This window comes from Balaenoptera ricei, chromosome 7 (assembly GCF_028023285.1).
Source record: "Balaenoptera ricei isolate mBalRic1 chromosome 7, mBalRic1.hap2, whole genome shotgun sequence".
NCBI lineage: Eukaryota > Metazoa > Chordata > Mammalia > Artiodactyla > Balaenopteridae > Balaenoptera > Balaenoptera ricei.
The window spans coordinates 121,786,451-121,810,583 of NC_082645.1; the positions used below are offsets into that span (position 1 = coordinate 121,786,451).

The window sequence follows — 24,133 nt, forward strand, 5'->3', positions numbered from 1 at the left end:
GGATCAGGATGAGAACATCTCTGGGGGTTGTTCCTCAGCCAGCACACCGGGCACTGGAAGAAGGCCAGGACAGGCGGAAAACAGCAGCTCGACTGAAGAAAGAACCCCACCCCCACCCCAAGCCTGGGAAACGCAGGTGATGGAGCAGCCGGAGGAGACTCTGGGGTGCAGGGAGGCCAGAGAGGGCAGCCTCTGCGGAAGGAATGGGGTCTCCGCAGTGAACAGATGCACGAGCTGAGCCGGAATCCCCAGGATGTAGAGCCCAGAAAAACACAGTCACGAGACGTGGAGGAGAGATGCCCCAGTCCTACTGTCCCTCTAGCAGGAGTTCCAGGAGGGGACCAGACGGGAGGGAGGGGGCGGGGAGGCACCCCCCCCCCAACACACACACGCTGGGGAAAGTTTCCCTGAAACTGAAGAGGAATGTAGGTTTTCAGGTTAGAAAATCTTGACCTGACACATGATAGTAAAATGTCAGAACTCTAAAGATAAAGACAAATCTTAAAAATGGAGAGGGGTGCTGTGGATTTGATGGTGTCCCCCCCACCAAATATGTTGCAGGCCTAACCCCCGATACATGTGAATGTGACTTTATTTGGAAATGGAGACTTTGCAGATGTGAACAAGTTAGGATGGGGTCACACTGGCATCCTAAGCCCAGTGACTCATGTCCTCATAAGAAGAGGGAGGGACTTCCCTGGTGGTCCAGTGGTTAAGACTCTGCGCTTCCACTGCAGGGGGCATGGGTTCGATCCCTGGTCAGGGAACAAAGATCCCGCAGGTTGTGTGGTGCAGCCAAAAAAAAAAAAAAGAAGAAGAAGAAGAGGGAGACACGGAGGGGCCACGTGACGAGACGGGCGGACAGGGCAGTGACGCAGCTCCAGGCCGAGCAGCTGGCAGCAGAGGCGGAGAGCCTGGGACAGACCCTCCCCCAGAGACTGCAGGGGACACAGCCCTGCCACTCCTGGATTTTCCGGCTTCCAGCCTCCAGAACTGGGAGAGAACAGGTGTCTGTTGTTCTCAGTCACCAGGTTTGTGGCAGCAGCCACAAGGAAATTAAGGATGGAGAGAAGGAAGGGACGGAGGGGTGGGGGAGGATACGAGGGGGAACAGGAACAAAAATCAGGGGGACAGGTACACCTGGAGTATGAAGACAGTGCAGGGATGCTTCAAATTCTACTCCAAGCCACAGTCTTTCAAGCACAACAGTGGAATTAAAGGCATTTTCAAACACACGGGCACTCGGGGAGTTTGCTCCCACAAGCTGCTCTGAAAGAGAACAGGGGCGAGAGAACACAAGAGGCGTGGGCTCAGGGGCGTCAGGGGCGCCCGTAAAGTCTGCACGAGTGTTGGCTGGGAAACAGGCATAGGGTCACTGCAGCCACGTCCCCCTCGGCAAGCCCCTCCAGAATGACCACGGAGGGATCTTAAACCAGAGGAGAACCCACAGGAACAAAGGAAACTGGAGAGGAGACAGCAGTGTGTGAGAGATGTTACTGTTTCCCACCAGATTCTGATGGGAAGGTGAGGCTGGTACCCACCTCCGTGAGGGCAGCTGTCAGCCCAGCCCAGCCGCGCTTGGTAACAAACAGCCCGGCAACCACGGTGGCTCTCAGCAGCTGAGGTTCCTTTCTCACACAGGCACCATGTCCCCCCCTGCCAGGTTCCCCAAGGCTCCACTCACATGCTGTCCTCGTCCAGGTGCCCAGTGGGAAGACAGCCCTCTCTGGACAGAGCCATCCTGCAGCAAAGGGAAAAGCAAGGAGGCAAAGACACACGCTGTGGCCCTCATGACTGCTCACAAATCACTGGCCGAGGCAGGTCAGGTGGCCTGGCCCGTTGTCTAGGGACGGGAGTGCACCCATCCCCCACCCCCCAGATGTGAATATTGTGACAGCGATAAACCCAGTCCCTGCAGAAGGGGTCAGTGATGAGCAGTGGGGCACAGGTGGCTGTGAGGGGTCTGATCTTCCCCACCTCCTACCGCCAGGCCCCGGGACAAAATGAGCTCAGACCCTCTTTACAAGAGAAACTGGGTCCGCGAGGCCCCAGCCTTGGGAAAGTGGGGGACGGCGAGGGCTGGGGGAGGGGTAAAGGAGGTGCCACCTCCCGACCTGTGGTTCTGGCCCCTTTTCCCGCACTCTGCTCCGGGATGCCACCAGCCAGACGGGGACCCCACCCCACCCACGCAGGAGACCCAAGCAACCTTCTCAGGGGAAGAAGACCTCTTTTCGGGGACCCCAAGAAAGAGGCCGGCCAGTTACCCGGCTCTGCTCGGACCCCACAAGGAGCTGCTGGTCCACGTGGAAGGACAGCCAAGGAATTCCACCAACCCCCCCACCCGCCGCCCCCAAAGGGAAGGACCAAATCATATAGAAGTGCTGGAAAAATGGGGACAAAGCAGGCAGCCTGGGGATGCCAGCCACCAAAAAGCCTCTTGAAATCACAATCCCCAGAGATAAGATACTGTGCCCGTAAAACAGAGGCCAGGGTACTCTGTTTAGGCAACAGTCACGGAGTAAGAAGGAGGCATCAGAATCCAACAGTAAGGCCACAAGGCAGAACGAAGGCGCTCTCCTAACCCTGGGCGGGGGGCGGGGACCCGTGCAGACAGACGGGGCAGGAAGACGGAGGGGAGGTGACGATGGCTGGCGGATGCATCTGGAAAAGCGACTGATAAGTATTTGCAGGGCCGTAAGGTACCTCCAGGCAGGAAGGGCATCTCAGCGGCGAAGGTAGTTACAGCTGCGGCCAAGGCTGAGGGTGATGAGATCACCGAGGTGGGCGGGGACTCGGTCCTCCACCAATGAGAGAGGGAGGTGGGGCCTGTCGTCCTCCGCCTCGAGGATTAACGAGCACTACGGCAGGTGTTTGGTCTGTGTTGCGTGTGTCTTTAAGAGGTCAGGGTAAGGCCAGCCCACAGCGTCGTTCGTGGTCCTGATGGGGTCCCTGCGGAGTGGAGGGGTCGTGGGGTCAGGGCCCAGGGACGCCGAGGGTCTTCATCTGGGGAGCGCATCTGAATGTAGGTAACCCTGGATGCTTGGACGCACCTGTGGCGAACTTCGGGGTGTGCGCGGAAGGATCCCCCAGAAAATTAGAACTGTGAGCACGACTTCGAACCTTTACAGCGAGGAGAAGCCTCCACCAATCCATGGAGATGAAGGACCCGGAGATTTTAAAAAGAAAGACAGAGAGGCCAACCAGAAATAAACCCACACGCCTATGGACAATTAATCTTTGACAAAAGAGGCAAGATTATACAATGGGGAAAAGACAGTCTCTTCAGCAAGTGGTGCTGGGAAAGCTGGACAGCTGCGTGTAAATCAGTGAAGTAAGAGCACTCCCTCATACCATACACGAAAATAAACTCAAAATGACTTAAAGACAGATATACGAGAGAACACCATAAAACTCCTAGAAGAGAGCATAAGCAAAACATTCTCTGACATAAATCATACCAATGTTTTCTTAGGTCAGTCTCCCAAGGTAATAGAAATAAAAGCAAAAATAAACAAATGGGACCTAATCAAGCTTATAAGCTTTTGCACAGCAAGAGAAACCATAAACAGAACAAAAAGACAACCTATGGACTGGGGGAAAATATTTGCAAATGATGTGACCGATAAGGGCTTAATTTCCAAAATATACAAACAGCTCATACAACTCAACATCAAAAAAAACAAATAACACAATGGAAAAATGGGCAGAAGACCTAGATAGACATTTCTCCAAAGAAGACACACAGATGGCCAACAGGCACATGAAAAGACGCTCAACATTGTTAATTTTTAGAGAAATGCAAATCAAAACTACAATGAGGTATCACCTCACATGGGTCAGAATGGCCATCATTAAAAAGTCTACAAATAGGGACTTCCCTGGTGGCACAGTGGTTAAGAATCCGCCTGCCAGTGCAGGGAACACGGGTTCGAGCCCTGGTCCGGGAAGATCCCACATGCCGCGGAACAACTAAGCCTATGCGCCACAACTACTGAGCCTGCGCTCTAGAGCCTGTGAGCTACAACTACGGAAGCCCGCGTGCCTAGAGCCCGTGCTCTGCAACAAGAGAAGCCACTGCAATGAGAAGCCCGCGCACCGCAACGAAGAGTAGCCCCCGCTCGTCGCAACTAGAGAAAGCCCACGCACAGCAATGAAGACCCAATGCAGCCAAAAGTAAATAAATAAATAAATAAATAAATAGATTTATTAAAAAAGAAAAGTCTACAAATAATAAATGCTGGAGAGGGTGTGGAGAAAAGGGAACCCTCCTACACTATTGGTGGGAATGTAAATTGGTATAGCCACTGTGGAGAACAGTATGGAGGTTCCTCAGAAAACTAAAAATAGAGTTGCCGTATGATCCAGCAGTTCCATTCCTGGGCATATGCTCAGACAAAACTATAATTCAAAAAGATACATGCACCCCATGTGCATAGCCAAGCCATGGGAGCAACCTAAATGTTCATCAACAGATGAATGGAGAAAGAAGATGTGGGATGTATATATTCCATTGTATATATGTACCACATCTTCTTTACATATATACATATGTATTTATATATATATATATAATGGAATATTACTCAGCCATTCAAAAGAATGAAATAATGCCATTTGCAGCAACATGGATGGACCTAGAGATGATCATACTAAGTGAAGTGAGTCAGAAAGAGAAAGACAAACATCCTATGATGTCACTTATATGTGGAATCTAAAATATGACACAAAAGAGCTTATCTACGAAACAGAAACAGACTCACAGACATAGAGAACAGACTTGTGGTTGCCAAGGGGGTAGGGGTGGGGTGGGGGAGGGAAGTATGGGGAGTTTGGGGTTCGCAGATGCAAACTAGTATACGTAGGGTGGATAAACAACAAGGTCCTACTGTAGAGCACAGGGAACTGTATTCAATATCCTGTGATAAACCAGAATAGAAAAGAATATGAAAAAGAATGTATATATGTTTAACTGAGTCACTTCGCTGTACAGCAGAAATTAACACAACATTGTAAATCAACTAGACCATTAAAATTTTTTTAAAAAAAGAAAGATAGAGGGGCCAAGAAGTAGGTGTGGGGCTGTGGGAGCTAGTTCCTCGTCCTGCATGGATGCGCCCTGGCTGAGGAATGCAGCAGTGAAAGCAGAGGCGTTCACAGGAGGGGCTGGGGTGAGCCCTGATTTGGAAACTGCCTGCCTGGAAGGTGGTCCTGAGACAGCTGCTTTTCCTGGAAAACCCCCAAGAACCACTGGATTCCTTAAACCACGGACATGCATAACTTTGGTTAAAATGCACAACAAATGCATACAGGTGGAAATGACTGTACCAGGTGTCAACACATATGATAAAGTAACAGGAAGCGTGGAGGGATTGAAGCCGGGGTAGGTCTGGGACACACACACTCAGACCCGGCTTCAGCTTAGTGTTTAAAGTTCTGGGAAAATCACAGGCCTCTCCGGCAGGAGATGCTGGACCAACTGCCAGCCCGATCTGGGGGAGAAAAAGAAAGTCTTTTCAACATTCACAGAAATGGATTTTAAAAAGCACACCAGAAGGTCAGGAACAAAGCCTGGGCGGCTGGCTTAGGAGCTTGGGGCGGGGAGGGTCAGACCTGCCAGTTCTGAACCAGCAAAGAAACGAGGCTTGAAGTGACAGCCTGGGGGAAACTTTTGCAGGCAAAGGATTAATACCCAGAATATAAAGAACACAGACAAACCAATGAGAAAAAGAAGTCGCGCTGGAAAAAACGAGCAAATCCTCTGCCAGGACGAGTCATGAGGCTCAGACGCTGACAGACCGCCAGGAGGGTGCTTGGCCCCCTCGGCTCCCGGGGCCCTACGAGTGCATTAAACAACGCGACGCCCTGTTCACCCCTCAGGCAGGCAAGACTTCATTTTATAACTTATAACAGCCAGGGTGCTGCCAGAGGGGCAGGCGACGGTGGCAGGTGCGACGTGGCTGCTCCATGTGGCCCAGGACACGAGGCCACGGCAGCCTGGAGCCCACCCTTCCGGCCGCCACTGGACACGGGGGGCGGGGCTGAAAGCCGGGCACGTGGACCCCTCCCCGGGCCGCTCTGCCCTCTGTCGTGCGGGCTCCCAGGTTGTTTATCGTGCTCTTATCCAAGTTTATACAAAACCCTTCTGGCCTGAGCTCTGATTCCCCGTGAAGTATGAGCTTCTGGCGAAAAATAAACGGGGAGGGGCTGGCCCCGGGAGAGTTCTGGGCAAATGGGGCTGTCAGCCTCCCAAGCTTGGAGGTGCTGCCTCTGCGCCCAGGCCCCGTCTGGACATCTCCTGTCACGGTCGCACGGCCGGGTCACTGGAAGAGCAGGGAATGGACGCCCACCCAGGCAGCCTTTCAGAGCAGAGCCCCACCCCAGGGGCCCGTCCCCCAGCCTCCGCCCACCCAACTCTGCTGGGGAGCGGTGAGGGTTACCTGCCCCTCAGTGGCACCGGTGGGACCCCTCCCCAATGGGAGGTGGGGTGCAGCTCCCACCTTTTAGTCCCTGGGGGGGTGGAGGCCAGAGAAGCCCGAGGGGAGACCCCCCGGGAGTCAGCCCACTGTGACCCTGCGTGTCACCCCTGAGGCTCCCGCCCCTGGGGCGCTCTGATCTGCAGCCGCGTGGTGACCTCACCCGAGGCCTGGGCCAGCCGTGAGGGTTACGACTGATGGCCTCTTGAGCACTTTACTAGCCCCCGCTTCTGGGATTCCTTAAACATCTCCAGGGTTCAAGGACACTCTCAATTTTGGGTTGGGAGCCTCCGTCTCCCCGCTGCTCCAGCTTCCACCGAGGTGGCACGTGGAACCCCCTGCAGAGAGGCTGGTGCCTGGGAAGGCCGGCTGCCCCTCTGTCTTTTCCTCCTTCCAGGAGGTGAGAGCATAAGTCCCTGGCCTGTCTGAGGGCTGGCTTTCTGTTCCTTGTAGCCGGAGGTGTCCCATCGCTACTGTAATCGCTGATGGCCTGGCGGACACCGCAGCCCTCAAGAGGAAAGGGGCCAGGAGGGCTCGGGGTTTAGAACTCGCCCCCCCAAAGCAGATGATTCGGGGGACCCACTGGAAGGAGTGCGGGCCACAGTCACAGCCGGCCCCGCTCTCGGTTCCGTCCACACGTGTGCTCAGCACAGGCGCCCGCCCTGGGGCCCGGGGGGAGCCTGAGAAGGAGGAGGGAGGCCTAGGTGGGCGGCTGCCCAGAGGGAAGCAGAACACACACAAAACATCACTATATGTGAACACCTACTGTCAGGGATGGTTTGGACTCCCGAGAGGGCAGACTGGGGGTGAGCGAGGGGCAGAGTGTGTCACACCCCTTGGGGGCTCCATGCCACATCCTCCCGGCCCACCTTGTCCTCAGCTACCCCTGCAGGGACCTGCTGGGCACAGGGGGGTGGGAAGATTTTAGCCAGGGCAAAGGGAGAGGCAGGCACAGGAGGGGGCCTCTCTGAGGAAGTGACACGTGAGCAGAGCTGTAACAATCTAGGAAGGAAGGAACAGCCCGTGTAAAGGCCCTGTGGCACAAGTGTGTTTGCTCAGCTGGAGCCCCCCGAGCAGGCAGATAGCGGAGAGGCCTTGGCTTTGCGCTGACGAATCTGGTTGGTTTGAAAGGACACTGTCCCCGTGCACAGGGCAGACTGGAGAGGGGGTGGGCGGCAGTGGCCTGGCCTGGGGCACTAGCAGCAGGAGGCAGAAGTGGCTCTCGGGATACGTTGTGAGAGGAGAGCGAAGAGGCTGTGGTGAGGCCGGCCCCGCCGGCCCGGGGATCCTTGGACACAGGAGGAGCCCAGGAACCACTCAATAAACGACGCAGGCCAGCACCCAACAGGTGCAAGGCCCAGACCCACCGGGAGGCCAGCCTCCTGCCAAGACCCTTGCTGGGCCCACAGCTGGCCCTGCACGCCAGAGCCCGCACGTGAGCCCTGCATGTCCACACCCGTCCACTCCGGCCACTCAGTCCCCTCCAGGGCCAGGCTCGGGAAGAGGCCCGCACGGGCGCTGGAGGAGGCTGTGGACAGGGTATGCCGGGGGCCTGGGCACTTGCTTCGGGGGAGGGGACAACACTCTCCTGTGCCTGTCCCTCTGCGTGGCCATGTGCAGACCAGGCAGGACCCCTGTCCCCGTCGCGGTGGACGTTGCCGCTCACTTTCTTACACTGGTGTCACTGGGTTATGGAGCGCTCTGCTCCCCAGACTGTGGCCCGCACAGCGGACTTGAGCAGGTTTCTCCGGAAAGCCAGGACCCTCCTCCAGGTGGTTCGGAGGCACCGATAGGCCCCTGCACCCTGCACAGAGCCGCAGATATGACCGGGCCCGAAAGACTGGCACCTTCCCATCTCCAGCCACAGCTGGTTCAGAGATGGGCACGGGACAGAAGCTGCTGGCCCCAGGTCATCCCCAGGAGCTCCCTGGGAAGACTGGCTTTTTTTCCCACTGGGAAAGACTGAACTCGTGCGGTGTAGACAGGGAGCTGTGGCGTCTTCTGCCATCACTCAGGGACAGCCTGCTTGAGAGCAGAGCTGTCACGAAGGAGCACAGACAGACTCACAGGTAGAAAGAGAGACCCCTGGATCCAGCCATGCCTGAAACCAGTACGTGTCTCCCAGGACAATTTAGTCACATAAATCAACAAAGCTCCCTGTGCTCAAGCCAGTTTGGGCCGGTGTCGGCACTCAGAAGGCTTCTCGGCAACCAGGGACCCACTGGGCCAAGTGCAGGGCAGACAGAGGGATCGGACAAAAGACAAGAGCGGAGAGCAGGAAATCTGCAGAGGTGAAAACTCAGTGCCAATGGCAACCGTAGGAAAGTCTACGCACACTTGGGGGACTGGGGGCTGGGACTGGGCCGATCAGGTCAGCCTCCTCCAGTCCTCAAGCGACAGGAAGGTCTCAACTGATTCTACCCTGACCTGGGCTTTCTAAGTTCTGGCTCAGGGTCTGTGGTCTGGATACTCCAGATGGGCTTAACCTCCCCTTCTGATAAACACTTGGGCCGTTTCCAGTTCCTCATGGTCCTCAGTATCCTGTAGTGAATATCCTGAGACACGGCTTTGAGCTGGTCTAAAAAGTCCAGGGAGAGGTCCACTGATTCAGGCATGGCTGGATCCAGGCACGGCAGCTCCTGTACTGAAGGAACCACGCTAAACAGATGCATCTGTCACTCTTGTGTCAGGGCGCATGAGTCTTTCCACACCCGTCCATGCTGCCCAGGAGACAGGAAGTAGAAAACGTGATCCTATTTTTGTATAGGAGGAAACTGAGGCGGTGGGCAGGGTGGGAAGCTGCCTGAGGGCACTGCGGGGCGGGGGGGATGGGGGTGGCATAGGTTCTTCCCCTGCCAGAGATACATTCCATGGGCCCGGGGCGGGGGTGGGGGGGTGTCCCAATCTGCCTATGCGCCGTCCTGCGCTGACTCCTTCAGCAATCCCTTTCCCATTCCAAGCTTCCATATTTCCACCTATAAAATACACGGAATCCCAAACCTTAGTGCTCTTCAGAAATGCCAGAGGCAGACTCTGTCCTGCTCCAGACTGTGAGTTAAAGAGTGCATTAAAATGAGCACTCACATTTTAAAGCTTTTCTGAAAAAACAGCTAACAATTACTGAGCAACTACTATATGACAAGCACTTTTATACATGGATTAACTAATTTGGTCCACAAAATGTAGGTATTATTATTTTCTCTATTCTACAGACGGGGAAGCCAAGGCAGACAGAGGTTCGACAGCTTCCTGATGGATGTCAGTATCAATGTTATGTTGGCCTCACAAAATGAGATGGGAGATGTTCCCTCATTTTCTATTCTCTGTGCAGGTTTGTGTAAGGTCAGTGATATTTCTTCAACTGTTTAGAGGAATTCCTCAGTGAAACCATCTGAACCTAGAATTTTCTTTGTGGGAAGATTTTAAATTATGAATTAAATTTATTTAATTGTTATAGGGCTATCCAGATTTTCTATTGCTTCTAGCGTCAGTTTGGGTAAATTGTTTCATTTAAATTTCAAATTACTGTCATAAAGTTGTTCATAATATACTCTTATTAGCTTTTTAATGGTTGTAGTATCTGTGGTGATGTCCTCTTTTTCATTCCTGACATTGGAATTTGTGTTTTCTTTTTACCCATTATTTCCAGGGGATTATCCATTCTATTAATCTCTTTTGGCTTGGTTGAGTTTCCCTGCTTTTTGCTTTGTTTCATTAATTTCTGCTTTTATTTTTATTTCCTCTCACCTTTAGATTTAATTTGTTGTTCTTTTTCTAGCTTCTTGAATTGGAGCTTAGAGCATTAATTTTAACCTCTCTTCTAAAGCTATAAATTTTCCTTGAAGCACTGCTTTACCTATATCCCACGGCATTTGATATGTCACGTTTTCACTGCAGTTCACTTCAAAATATTTTACGACTTCCCTTGTGATTTACTATTTGACCCACTGATTATTTAGAAGTGTGATATTTAATTTCCAAGTACTTGGAGGCTTTCTGATAGTTTTCCTGTTTTTGAGTTTTAGTTTAATTCAGAGAGGACACACTTGTATAATTTCAATCCTTTGAAATTTGTTGAGACTTCATGGCCCAGGATATGGTCTATTTTGTTTAACATCCTATGTGCACATGGAAAGAACATGTATTCAACAGCTATTGGGTGAAGTGTTGTATATATGTGAATTAAGGCAAGTGGGTTCATCCTGTTGTTTCAAGGATAGAGATGTTGATTCAAGGATAGTGAAATAGGGACTTCCCTAGTGGTCCAGCGGTTAAGACTCTGTGCTTCCTAGGCAGAGGGCATGGGTTCGATCCCTGGTCACAGAACTAAGATCCCACATGCCAAAAAAAAAAAAAAAGGATAGAGAAATAGACCAGTGGGATAGAAAAGAGTCCAGAACAGATCCTCACATACACAGACACTTGGTTTATAATGGGGACTCTGGGCTTCCCTGGTGGCACAGTGGTTGAGAATCTACCTGCCAATGCAGGGGACACGGGTTCGAGCTCTGGTCTGGGAAGATCCCACATGCCGCGGAGCAACTAGGTCCGTGAGCCACAATTACTGAGCCTGCGCGTCTGGAGCCTGTGCTCTGCAACAAGAGAGGCCGCGACAGTGAGAGGCCCACGCACCGCGATGAAGAGTGGCCCCCACTTGCCGCAACTAGAGAAAGCCATCGCACAGAAACGAAGACCCAACACAACCGTAAATAAATAAATAAATAAATTAATTAATTAATTAATTAATTTTAAAAAACCAAAAAACAAAAAAACAAAATATAATGGGGACTCTTCTCCAATTCAGTGGAAAGATGATGGCCCTGTCAATAACCGATGATGGTCTACTGGATATCCATATGGAAAAAATGAGCTCTGACCCCCTACCACAATATTCATAAGAATTAATTTGTGATCCATCATAGATCTAAATGTGAATGCTAAAACAATTAAGCTTCCAGAAGAAAACACGGGAGAATATCCTAATAAAAAAGCACAAACATGAGAAAAGATTGATAAATTGGACTTCACTGAGAAAACTCCTGTTCAATGTAAGCAATAGCAAACCACAGAATGGCAGAAGATATTTGCAATACCTTCCATACAATGCAAATCCAAGTATCCATCTATAATACCAAGCCATGTGTAAGATCAGGGACACAGCATCCAGAATATATAAAGAACCTCTAGGAATCAATACGATAATGAAGCCGGGTGTGAATCCAGGAGGCTGGTGCCAGAGCTAGGTTCTAATCACTGGGACAGTGGGGGACAGCTCCTGCCCCGTGGTCCTCCTTGAGCGCATACCGGGAACTCGCTCGGTCCTCCTTAAGCGGGGAGGCGGTGGGGAAGCTCTGGCCGTGGCTCCGCCCCGGGGTTGCCTTTCCCTTAGAAGGCAAAGCCCCAAGCCTCGCCTCTCGCCGGCGGAAAGTTGCGCTGTGCTGCCCGCACTCCCCTCGCCCCCGACGACGCCGCCGGAGCCCCCGGAGGGCCCGAGACCCCGCGCCCTCAGCGCTCCAGCCCGGCTCGGGCGTGGACAGGGCGGGCGCCGGGGCGGGGCGCGCGTCCTCGCCAGTTTGAATGGAAGGATCCAGATCTGCGGAGACGGCGGCCAGCAGATACTGAGGCCAGCACTCCTCCCCAGCCCCCGCGCCCGAGACATGCGGTGGGAGAGGTGAGCAGGGCGGGCCGCGCCATGGGAACGGCGAGGCCGGGGACAAACACCGAGGACGGCGAGGCGCGGAGGTGGGTGGTGGCCCCGGACGCTGGGCCGGGCCGGGGTCCCGGCTGCCGCCGGTTGGGAGCAGGTCGGGCCATGCCCCCCCGCCCACGCCTCCGCCGCCCGCGCACTCGTCTTCGAGCGCGGGCACGGCGGCCCCAGAGCCAATCGCCATTTCCCCGAGGTCCTTCCTATCCCCGGCACCCGTGGGGATCTTTGTGATTGAGTTCGGCATCTAAAAGAAGGTGACACCGCGCTTTTAAAGATTTGGGGCACAAACAGGAACGCTTACCCGTAGCTGGCCGAAGCCCTTCCCCGGAGCCGCGCCGGCCCGGCCTCCCTGTGCGCTCCGGCCCGGCGCACGCACGCGATCTAGGCGCACGCCGCGCCCCTTGCCCGCGCCCCGCTGCCCGCCCTCCTCGCGCGGCCGACCTTCCCCTCCGCCAGCCAGGCCGGGGCGGCGGGGCGGGCCTGTCTGAGCACCCTCTGCCCGCAGGTGCGGCGCCCCCCGCCCGCGTCCCCGCCATGGAGGTGCTGCGGCGCTCCTCGGTCTTCGCCGCCGAGATCATGGACGCCTTTGACCGCTCGCCCACCGACAAGGAGCTGGTGGCCCAGGCCAAGGCGCTCGGCCGGGAGTTCGTGCACGCGCGGCTGCTGCGCGCCGGCCTCGCCTGGAGCGCGCCGGAGCGCGCCACGCCCGCCCCCGGCGGCCGCCTGGCCGAAGTGTGCGGGGTGCTGCTGCGCCTGGGTGAGTGCGGGCCTCGGCGGGCGGGGGGATCCCAGGCTTCCCCTCCAAAGCCGGCCGGCGGGGCGGCCCCGCTGCGCCTCGGGGTACAGCTGTCCTTGCACGGGCCCGCCCGCCGGTGACCGCGCCGGCACCCGCCCCTGCTGGGCCTCGGTCTCCCCTCTGGGGCAGGGAGGGGGCTGGTCCGGGGTGCCCTGAGTAACCCGGCGCACAAGGCGGGCGCACCCAGACCGATGATCCCTCCAGCACCCCTACTCTTGCAGTTCCCCCCTCAGGCTCGCCTGTGCACTGCCAAAGACCTTCCCGCATTTGCCTGCTCAGCCCGGATTTCAGACACTCTGGCAATAAAGAATAGACAGCTCCGGGAAGAATGATGTTTTGGTGGCTAAACTTCCGAGTGACCCTTGTACTCAGCTGGGCACAAAAATCCTTTGTCGGACCACGTGTCCTGATGTTTGTTTTGGAAAATAGGTCCTTGCAGTTACTGGCTCAAATCCTGCCGTGGGTTGCTCTTTTCTCTTGATTTGGAGGCCTCTTAGGGCTCCCTGTGAAATTTAGCGCCCCAGGAGAGCTGAGCCACCGTGAGGCTGGGTAGCCCAAGATCTCACCTGGACGGCTTGTTGAGTGGACACCTGGAGGTACTTGACTCTGGGGTCACACACAGCCCGGTAACTGTCTCCACCTTCTCTAAGGACCCCAGAGAGGGAGGGACCGGCCCAGCTGACTCAGTCAGCCCACCTCTCCACGGGGACTGAGGTTGCCCAGCCCTGCCCCATCCAGTGTGACAGTTCCACCCCGCGTGTGCACACGGGGAGGTGTGGCAGCGCAGATGGAGCCCTGACCAGGTGGCTCTCCAGGCAGAGTGCGGAGAGACTGGCCCAGGAGCCCTGGTCGGAGGGAGCACCCCGTGAAAGGGGATGCCCTCCCCTTCTCAGGCTGGCTTGCGTGTCTGCTTGCCCCTGTTTTGTGTGGACCCTGGGGGCAGGGTTGCGTAGACCTGGCCTGCACAGGAGTGTTGGGGTCGGGGGGAGACACACAGATGCCGAGGGGCCATTGCAGAGGGCTGCCAGGGGGGCGGTGTCCCGCCTGGGTCTCAGGGGAGGGGAGCAAGCGGGGTTTGGGGGATCAGCCAAAGGCCCAGAGTGCCTGGACTCCCCTGAGGTCAGCGCCCAAGCCATTTCTTCCAGTTGGGCTGTGGGGACAACACTGGGGGAGCGTTCCAGAGGGTCCTGGTGAATATGGTGTCTTGACCTCCCAAGAGCCCCTGGAGTGGCCAGGAGAAGGTCCTGCCTCTGTCCCGGCCTCCTCTGCGACCCTGCCCGCCCCCAGCTCCATCTCCTTGCCTGCGAGCAGGGGCTCGGGGCTGCCTCTACCTTGGGCCCGGGGTCCCTACTGTTTGAACTTTCTGAAAAGCCCTGCTTTGGGCTCTGCTAATCAGACCGGGCCGGTATCTGTCCCTTCAGCACTGTGACCTCAGACCCGGAGAGCCTGGGATGCTTCCAGCCTGGGCTGGAGGAGCAGATCCAGCTAAGTGCCCTGCGCTGGCCCTCTCAGGGGCCAGGCCTTCAGGCCCTTCTCCAGCATCCGGCCTCACCACGGCCAGTCCCTGGGGTTCAGTTCCTGCGAGATGGCTAAGGGGACCCTGGAGGGAGATGGCTTGGACCCCCAAAGCATCCGCCCTTGCAGCTGCTCAGCGTGACCACCCCTTCCCCACCCGTCATGGCCTGGAGCTGTCTCCCTGCCCCCAGCGTACCTCCAGCTCCTCCTGAGCACAGACGCCCAGCTCCTGGGGCAGCAGCAAACAGGAAGAGGCCCGGGTCGAGCTGGGGTCAGTCCCCGGTAGACCCCAGGGTATGTACGTGGGAACAGCCAGGCCAGCCCTGGGAGTTTCCACGCTCCCTTCCCCATCGTCTGCCAGCCTCCCCTAAGTCCTGCTCTGGTTCCAGATCTTAATTAATTAGATGGAGTGCATCTGCCCCATGGCTGACTCGGAGCCCTTATCGCCTGGACCTCCAGTCGGAAGCATTTTCCTGTTTGCTTTGGCGGAGAGGCGGCTGGGTTGGGGGACGCCCAGTCCGAGGGCTGTGTGGGATTCCCGGCACATCACTGCCAGGGCGCTGCGGCGGGCACGTCACTGCCGGGGGCGCTGCAGCGGGCACACGTGCAGACAGCGCCCTTGAGAGGGCCTCCCACTGCCAAGTGCGGCCGCCCCATCCAGATACCCCCGCTTGGCCCCGGGAGCCCAGGTCTGACCCTGTGTGGTGCTGGTGGCCCCGGGTAGTGGCTCCTTTTCTTGGTTCGCTGAATGGTGCTGGGGCCTGAGCGAGGACGCCCCTCTGAGGCGGCAGCCGGGCTCCCCACCTGCGTGGGGTCGCTGGCACGGTCCACGCCCATGTTGGGCTCTGGTTGCTTGCCTGTCAGACTACTGCCCGCCCGCCTGTGGGCTGTGAGTCACTCATCAGGCACGGCTGGGATTCCCGCCCCACTGGCCCAGCCGGCTCTGCCCTGGGGGGAGGGGGGGGGGCGTGGCTGGCTCGGCAGAGGGGACAGGCCCCAGAGGCAGGTCTGGGGGAGCCCACCGCACCTCCCTGGTCTTGTCCCCGGGGGCTCTGGGGGTGGTGTCTCGTGGGTGGGAATGTGACAGGTCGGGGGGTCAGGAGTAGGGCTGGGATCAGGGTCCCCAGCTGTGGCCACAGGCTGAGGAGTGGGCTGGCCCCAGGCCCGTGTGACCACCTCTGACCCGCCTGTGTGACCGCGCAGCGGACGAGCTGGAGCTGATCCGGCCCAGCGTCTACCGCAACGTGGCCCGCCAGCTGAACATCTCCCTGCAGTCCGAGACCGTGGTGACCGACGCCTTCCTGGCTGTGGCAGCCCAGATCTTTTCTGGAGGTAGGCCTGTGTGTCCAGGGGGCCCACACTGCTGGCATGGCCCAGGGTCTGTGGGTCAGGGCCGGGGCTGCAGTGCTGGGTGGGCTCTCAGGGGACCCTCCCTGGGTCCAAGGACAGTGGGCCTGCTGGGCAGCTGGCACGGGCCTCTTGTGCGGTCCTGGGGCTGCAGTGACCGGAAGCCCTGGCTGGGGTGCATGTCGCAGGCTGCCAGTTGGTGGTGACTGTTGGCTGGAGTGGGGCGGGGCTGTTCTGCGTGTGGCCTGTACGTGTCCTGTGGGGCTTGGGCTTCTCACAGCGTGGCCCCAGGTCCCAAGCAGCCCAGGTGGGCACCGCCAGGCTCTTTTGCCGTAAGAAGTCATGGTGTCACTGAGCCTGAGTCTGTTGGTCAGAGGCAAGTCGCAGAACAGCCCCCATAGTGGGAGGGCTGCACTAGAGTGGGAGTCCCTGGTGGAGTGGCTCACCGGGACACGTTTGGAGAATGCTGACACACCTGTCTCACCTGGCTGGCCCACAGTCACCTGAGAATCTCCCGAGCCTCCATCTGGGCCCTGGGAGCAGGTGACATCTCCTGCTTCTCCTCCTTGTGCCCTCGCCCTGAGTTCAGCTCGTGCTGCTTCCTGTCTGCACACCTGCCTCCAGGCTCACAGGAAACTATAGGACTCATCCCCCAAAACCCCCTCTCGTTCCCACGCCCCGTCCTGGGAACGCTGCTGGGCTCCCTGTGGTCCACAGATCTTGTCTCGCCACCCGTGACCTCGTGCCCTGTTCTGGTGCCCCTGCTCTGCGTGTCCACCCCGGTCCTGTGTCCTGGTACGTAGCAGGTGCCAGGCGCTGCTGGCCATCCAGGTGACCAAAGCCCCCACCCCAGGGCAGCACCTGCTCCATCAGCCGACCCCACCCAGGTTTCCCCAGCACGGTCTGGCGCTGCCCTGGGCCTGGGGACCCTGTGATGGACGGGATGGCCAGTCCCAGCCCTCAGGGAGGGGGAGCTTGGGGGCCCCAGAGCCAGAGTGTTCCCAGGCTACATCCCGGTGGAGTGGGGGTGTGAGTGGCCACGTGGCATCGAGGGTGGGAAGGGCTTTGGGGAGGACAGGCCCCTTCTGTGAGGTGGCTTTGGGTCTGTCGCTGACCAGCAGTGTGACCTCGGAGCACCCCTTGCCTTTGCTTAGCCATCGGAGGGTTGGGACAGCAGCAGGGCTTTGGGGCAGAGGGCGCCGCGAGCCGCAGCCCCCGCCCCATGGGGGACCTCCGCCCACCGGCAGAACAAAGGAGGCCGGTGGAGGGGCTGGGGCTGCCGCATCCCTTCAGGGGGCCCCCAGCCCGCTGACCACACCCTCTGGGTGTTGCCCTGCACTGTCCCCTCTCGAGGAGGCTCCTCCAACCCCTGGTGGGCAGGCCAGTGTGGCAGGGACACGGGACCACCGGCTGCCGGACCCAGCCTCCAGGGCGGCACTGGGTCGGCACTGACTTCCCAGCGGCGGCCACGGTGGCCAGGACTTCCCGGGGGAGTGCCTGGGAGGGAGGGGGCTGGTGAGAGGCGTGGGCTGCCCAGGAGCGTCTGGCAGTCCTGACCTGGGTGCCCTCGCGGTGACCTGGGCAGGCCGGGGAAGGGGGCTGACAGCCGCCCTGGGCCCTCCCTGGGCTCCCGTCCGGCCTGACGCTGGCGCGCGGGTGGCCACCGGTGTCTGTCTCCGCTGTCGGGTGGGCGGGCGGCTGGCTTACGAGCCGAGGGCTGGCTTTAAAAGGAAGGGTCATCTCTGAGAATGCGGCTCCGGCCGGCTGGTGTTTGGGACTGAGGGGGCGGGGACGGCTGGGCCTGGGGAGGCGGCTGGCGTGTGGGCAGGGACAGGGGGCGGGCAGCCGGGACGAAGCACCCCCCCCTGCCTGCCCGGCTTGCTCGGTGCGGGACAGGCCGGAGACGTGCCCAGAAGGGCTCTGGGTTCTGGAAGGACGAGGCGGGGTCTGGGGCAGGGCGGGGAGGGGGAGGGGCGGGGAGGAAGGTGCGGCCGTGTGAATGGGCACAGGGCACCGCGGCTTCTTCCACTTGGGGAGTTCAGTTTAAATCCCGTGATTTTTCGCTTGAAACCGGAGCAGGACGTACTTGTCTGCAATCAAGCATCCCCGCCCCACCCAGCTGGCTCTACCTTTTTCTCGTGGCGGCCTCCACACCGCCACCTGCCCCTCCGGTGCTGTGGGGCGCCCGCCCCCTCGTGGGCTGTGTGACCTGCAAGTGGCTTCTTAACCTCCGTGGACCTCAGAGCCGCCTGAACGGGGTGCAGAAACAGGCTCCACGGAGCATAGCGCTGCGGGTCCACCCCTCCTGCCGCCGGCTGGCTCTCAGCCCGTCCCCCTGACCAGCCCGTGGCCGCCCCAGGCGCCCTCCCGCTTCCCGCCCACCCGAGGTCTCCCTTCAGCCCTTGCTCATCCCAGCCTTCCCGGTCCTCAGGCCCCCTGGCCACCAGGCGAGCTCCAGCCATCAGATGCTTGCCGGCCCTGCCCGTCTCTGCCCGCAGCCTCTCCCAAGCAGCTGGGTCTTGCACTCGCTGACCCCCCGGGCTGGTCCTTCCTCCCCCTCCTCCTCCCGGCCGGCCCCTCACCTGCTCTGGCTGTGGCCGGTGACGTGGACGGCTCGAGGACTGCAGGGCAGGGTTCCAGGTGGCCCCCCCACGTGGCTGAGCCCCCGCGAAGGCAGAGGCAGGGGGTGCTGTTCCCGGCTGCGTCTTGGCTGAAGGCGCTTCTCAGTTCCCTTCAGTGGAAAAACTGAAAGTTGGCAAGTGTTTTCATTTTTTTCTTCTCATTACGAGAGCAAAATATTTCACCATGGAAAGATCAGAGAATACATGAGATAAAGAACTCTCAGAAATCAGTACTAAAAAGACCACCTCACTTTAAAAAGAGCAAAGGGTCTGAATAGGCATCTCGTCAGGGAAGGTGTGTGAACAGCCAGCACGTGCACGAGAAGTTGCTCAGCCTCATCAGTCACCAGGGAGACGCACATCACACCACAACAAGATGCCACCTCGCGCCCACTGGGGCACTCAAGGCAAAAGGCCAGAGAACCCAGCACGGGTGAGGCTGTGAAGAGTCAGGGCGTGAAGTGGTCCGGCAGCTTCTCCAATGGTAACTGACGGGGTCACCCCCTGACCCAGCAGTTCCGCTCCTCGGTTTTGACCCCTGAGAAAGGAAGCCACATGTTCACACAAGGGCTTGCACACGAGTGTTCAGAGCCGTGTACCCCCACAGCCGGAGGGGCCAGCAGCCCACGTGTTTGTTTCCTGATGGGTGGTCCATCCACTCGATGGAACATTATTCGGCCGTAAAAAGGAATGAGGTGCCGACACCAGGACAGCACGGAGGAACCCTGAAAACATTTTGCTCAGTGAACGGAGTCAGACACAAAGTGGGACATACTGTGTGACTGCATTCATGTGAAATGTCCAGAACAGGTAATCCATAGAGACAAAGTAGATGAGACGTTGCCAGGGCTGGGGTGATGGGCATGATTGCTCCCGGGGACAGTGATTTGGGGTGAAAATGTCTGGAATTCGATAGTGGTGATGGTTGTACAACATTGTCAGTATGCTAAAAACACTGGATCTCACACTTTAAAAGGATGAATTTACGCTAGTGAGATTATATCTCCATAAAAAAGAACACAAAGACCTCAAAGAAAATAGGACATACCTGAGCCCCACCTCCCAGAGACCACCCTGCCGGCACCTTCCAGACCAGGGCTTTCCTCTCCAGGTAAAACGTGGCCGTCACGTGGAGCTCACCTCTCCACACAGCACCACAGGACGCGTGTTCACTCTCTTGATCCCCGCCCTGCCACGCTGACCCTTCACCTGCCCCCGGTGGTGTTGGGTACCTGCTGGACGCCAAGCCTGGGGGTGCCAAGGGCACAGCTGTGAGCAGCACAGAGCCCGCCAGGGCTGGCACCCACGAGCAGCTGGTAAATGGGGAGCGTGGTGTGACGGCAGCGTCACCAGGACCTGATGCCGTCATGGCCTCAGTGGCCCTTAGAGGGGGGACCTCGAGCAGAGCCCTGGGGGTGAGGCTGGAATAGCGTGCATGAGGCCAGGTGGCGGGACAAGGGGGCCTCAGAGGGGCCAGCAGCCGGCTCAGGTGGGACTTCAGACTTGGATTTACTTTGAAGGAGATGGGAAGGGACAGTAACAGGAGGGTTTGGGGAGTGGCCTGGCCTGATTTATGGGGTTTTAAAATTTTCTTTTCATTGAGGTGAAATTCACATGACATACAATTAACCATTTTATTTATTTATTTATTTATTTATTTATTTATTTATTGGCTACACCACGTGGCATGTGGGATCTTAGTTCCCCGACCAAGGATTGAACCCATGCCCCCTGCAGTGGAAGCACGGAGTCCTAACCACTAGACCGCCAGGGAAGTCCCAATTAACCATTTTATTTTATTTTTTTTTTTTTTTTTTTTTTAATTTATTTATTTTATTTATTTATTTTTGGCTGCACTGGGTCTTTGTTGCTGCGTGCAGGCTTTCTCTAGTTGCGGTGAGCGGGGGCTACTCTTCGTTGCGGTGCATGGGCTTCTCATTGCGGTGGCTTCTCTTGTTGCAGAGCACGGGCTCTAGGCGCGCGGGCTTCAGTAGTTGTGGCACATGGGCTCAGCAGTTGTGGCTCGCGGGCCCTAGAGCGCAGGCTCAGTAGTTATGGCGCACGGGCTTAGCTGCTCTGCGGCATGTGGGATCTTCCCGGACCAGGGCTCGAACCCATGTCCCCTGCATTGGCAGGCAGATTCTTAACCACTGTGCCACCAGGGAAGCCCCCAATTAACCATTTTAAAGTGTACGATTCAGTGGCGTTGAATGCATCCACAATATCGTGCAACCACCACCTCTCCAGGTTCTTTGTCAGTGGGAAGAACACCCATTCCCATTAAGCTGTCACTGCCTGGCCCCCTCCTGCAGCCCCCAGTGACCACTGGTCTGCTTTCTGTCTCCACGGATCTGACAGTCCTGCACATTTCATAGGAATGGACTCATACGATACGTGTGGCCTTTCGAGTCTGCTTCTTTCACTGAGCGTGATGTTTTCAAGGTTCATCAGGTTGTGGCCCTGTCAGTGCTTCCTTCCACTTTGAGGCCAAATATCATTCCATTGTGTGGCTGGACCACATTTCCATTCACTGCTTCTTTATGTTTTGTCATTTCCACCTTTTGGCGACTGTGAACAGGGATTTATTTGCACTGACTTGTGCTCTTATGACACTGTCCCAGTTGTGGTGTGAACATGGGTTGAGGGGCATGCTTCCTCCCTGCCTGTGCTGCTTCCTTCGAGGACTGAGGCGGGGCACCCATGTTTGTGTCCTTTCACAGGTGGTGCCGGGTGCCCTCCAGCTGTCTTCCTCATCACAGTTACCAGGCTGCAGAGTTACGTGGATCCTCACATTGCCACTTGGAATTTTTAGTCTGATAGACTATAATTTACATCTCGTTTTAATTTACACTTCTTTGTTTATCAGTGAGGGTGAGCATTTTTCATATGTCTAGTGTACTGCTAATACTTTTTCTTTTGTGAATCAGCTGTTTGTATTCTGTGTTCGTATTTCTTTTGAAAGGTTTCTCTCTTTTTCTCATTGATTTATAAAATCTCTTTCTATATTAAGGAACCTTATACGACTGGCAAGCACTGTTCCCCAGATTGTCATTCGTCTGTCTTTCCTCCCAGGTGGGCTCCATCTCAGTTCTGCCCCCAGTAGCTTGGTGGTCTGGGGAAGGCCGTTCCTCCCGGGGCCTCAGCTTCTTTACATGGAGAACATCCTGCTGTCCTCGCAGGGCTGCGCTGGGGGCAGGTGCAGATGGAAGCTGCTTCCTGTTTATCACATCCAGTGCCAAGTCACTGAGCCCCCTTGACCTGCTCAGCCCCCTCTTTGCCTTTCTGCTCCATCACTTCCTCCAGCAGATACTGGGCTGTGCAGGGGCGTCGCCAGGCCCTGGCCCAGGTGTGCAGGTGCAAGGTGTGCAGGAGTGTAACGCAGGCTCGAGACATCCCCGCCTGAGGACGACCCGTGATGGTGGCAGGACTGACCTACAGCAGACGGTGGCTGGGACTTGCCCAGCAGGCAGCTGACCGAGCTCCCCGTCGGGTGGGAGCTGTGGGTTGAGGCTGCCCCGGGTGTCGACCCCAGTCACCAGCGGAATGGCAGGGGTGTGGCTCAGAAAGGCTCAGCCCCCCCACGTGACCCTGCGGGCTGGCCTCGAGCCGGGTCTTGGTGGCCTTTGGTGACCAGCACCCATCTCTCTCCCTGCAGGAATCACCTGGGGCAAGGTCGTGTCCCTGTACTCAGTGGCTGCGGGGCTGGCCGTGGACTGCGTGCGACAGGCCCAGCCCGCCCTGGTCCACGCCCTCGTGGACTGCCTCGGGGAGTTCGTGCGCAAGACCCTGGCGACCTGGCTGCGGAGACGCGGTGGATGGGTGAGGGAATGTGGCGGTGCCAGGAAGGGGGCGGTGGTCGAACGCCTGAGTGCCGGCAGTGGCAGGGGTGATGGGGCTGGAGGAGGGGCGAGGCCGGGGCTGCGCGGCCCAGGACGGCTCCTGCAGCCCAGCTCCAGTGCGGGCCCTCTGGGTCTGACCACCCCCGACTCCGGAGCTGAAACCCGCCCCCCGCCCCCAGGGACGGTGTCAGAGTCTCCACGCCCCCGATCACCTGGTCAGGCCTCAGGGGCAGCGGGGCAGCCCCACCTGTAGGAGAGCTGTTTTCTCCTCTGTAAAATGGGTGGTGGGCAAAGGTGTGCAAAGCACACTGGCCAGGGGGACGGAGCTCAGCCCTCTGCTGGGATTGGAGCCACGGGGGGGCGGTGAGGGGCCACCAGGGCCGTGGTCTCATCTGCAGGCGGCACTGGGCGGGGAGGGCGTCACCTCCTGGGTGGTTCACGTGGCTCCGGGCCTCCCGCTGTCCCATCCTGCCGTCCTGTCCTGGAGCCCGGCTGAGGCTGGGCACCGGGGCACCCAGGACGCTGACTGACACCACGGCCAAAGGTCAAGCTGTAGGGATAGTACTTCATTTCTCAGCAGAACTAGAAAGAAATAAGGAAGTAAGGAGTGGCCGTTCACTGGGCTTCTGGAAAGCTCAGTTCCTGCTCCTGTTCTAAGGGATTTGTCCTTCCCTGGCACCCCAGGCTCCACGGCACCTGCGGAAGGACGCTGGGATGTCAGCAGGTGACCGAGCCGGGAGCTGGTCCCGTGGCTGGGGGCCCAGCAGGCTCCCCTCCCTCCCCTCTCACTGTCTGAATCCACCTGTTGGGTCGGGTCCCATGCTGGAGCCTTCCATCCAGCTGGACCACAAGCCTTCCCAAACGGCCTCGAGCATTCCCTCAGGAGACTTGGCTGACACCGGGCGGGGCACGGGCCGCACCCTCTCCGCTCCACTCTCTGACTGCCCCCTCTTCCCTCCCAGACGGATGTGCTCAAGTGCGTGGTCAGCACCGACCCCGGCCTCCGCTCGCACTGGCTCGTGGCCGCGCTCTGCGGCTTCGGCCGCTTCCTGAAGGCTGCATTCTTCATGCTGCTGCCAGAGAGATGAGCTGCCGGCTTGGGCAGGGGCCGCAGCCCGGCCCCCGTACCCAGGAGGCCCTCGGCCCCTGAAAGTATCACCCTCTGCCCCACCCAAGCCGGGAAGACCCTCAGAGCCCCGTGTCGAAGCTGGAAGCCCTGCCCTGAGCCCCTCCTCCACAGACCCAGGCCCTCTGGACAGGGAAGTGGGGGGCTTCCTGGCCCTGGAGCTGGGCTTCAGGGCCGACGGGGGGCCCTTCCCCATCGTTCCCCCTCTCCCGGAACCCCCGCTGGTCCCCTTCTTTCTAGAGCCAGAAAGTCAGGGTCACGTCCCAGGCCCTGAAGGAAGGGAGCCAGGAGCGCCAAGCTCTCACTCGACGCCGGGCCCCGTCCGTGTGGGCTTCCCACGTCAGGACGTGAGCTGGCCGCGGTGCTCCCGGGCAGGGGGCCTGGACGCGGGCCTGGAGGCGACTCCCGAAGCTGGAGGAGCTGTGGAGTGTTACCGGCTCCGCACGTGGGGCCTAAGGCTCGTGTGGTGGCTGCTGAACCCGTTTCTAGAGGGAGGGCGTGTCCCCTGTGCACCGGGGGTGGGCCTCTGCGTGGCAGGGTCCTGTGGAGCCCACGACCGAGAAGGATGGTGTGCTTGTCCGATCCCAATAAAGCTCCGCAGCCGTGGAGGGTGACCCCGTCTGCTCCTTGTGCCCGTCCTCCTGCGACTGCCAGGGACCCGACAGATGGCAGGCCGGCCTGACGTGATGGAGCACAGGGGCACGTCTTC

The 24,133-nt window shown here is 58.1% G+C and overlaps 1 protein-coding gene across 12 annotated transcripts; it reads left to right on the forward strand.

The window, feature by feature from the left end:
- The first annotated feature begins 11,827 nt into the window (after positions 1–11,827).
- BOK (BCL2 family apoptosis regulator BOK) lies at positions 11,828–24,030 on the forward strand. Of its 12 annotated transcripts, none has more exons than XR_009504354.1 (8): positions 11,833–12,144; positions 12,686–12,937; positions 15,695–15,823; positions 16,556–16,633; positions 21,180–21,330; positions 21,470–21,531; positions 21,639–21,949; positions 22,115–22,193. XR_009504354.1 is itself a non-coding variant. In XM_059929175.1 (6 exons), the coding sequence occupies exons 2-6, from the start codon at positions 12,715–12,717 to the stop codon at positions 23,446–23,448; spliced, it is 744 nt and encodes a 247-aa protein (XP_059785158.1). In that variant the 5' UTR covers positions 11,844–12,215; positions 12,686–12,714; the 3' UTR covers positions 23,449–24,030. The 12 variants fall into 12 exon arrangements, 4 of the variants coding, with proteins under 4 accessions (XP_059785158.1, XP_059785157.1, XP_059785160.1 ...); XR_009504355.1 differs by having other exon boundaries at positions 21,766–21,949; XR_009504350.1 differs by lacking the exons at positions 21,180–21,330; positions 21,470–21,531; positions 21,639–21,949 and adding exons at positions 17,918–19,269; positions 19,571–19,775 and having other exon boundaries at positions 11,828–12,144; positions 22,115–22,202.
- The last annotated feature ends 103 nt before the right edge of the window (positions 24,031–24,133 follow it).

Excerpts from the sequence above, each read along its gene's own strand:
- BOK (XM_059929175.1), top strand. The coding sequence starts at position 12,715 with ATGGAGGTGCTGCGGCGCTCCTCGGTCTTCGCCGCCGAGATCATGGAC. Across the intron at positions 15,824-22,114 it reads AGCCCAGATCTTTTCTGGAG|GAATCACCTGGGGCAAGGTC; the intron begins GTAGGCCTGTGT and ends CTCTCCCTGCAG. Across the intron at positions 22,279-22,982 it reads TGCGGAGACGCGGTGGATGG|GCTCCACGGCACCTGCGGAA; the intron begins GTGAGGGAATGT and ends CTGGCACCCCAG.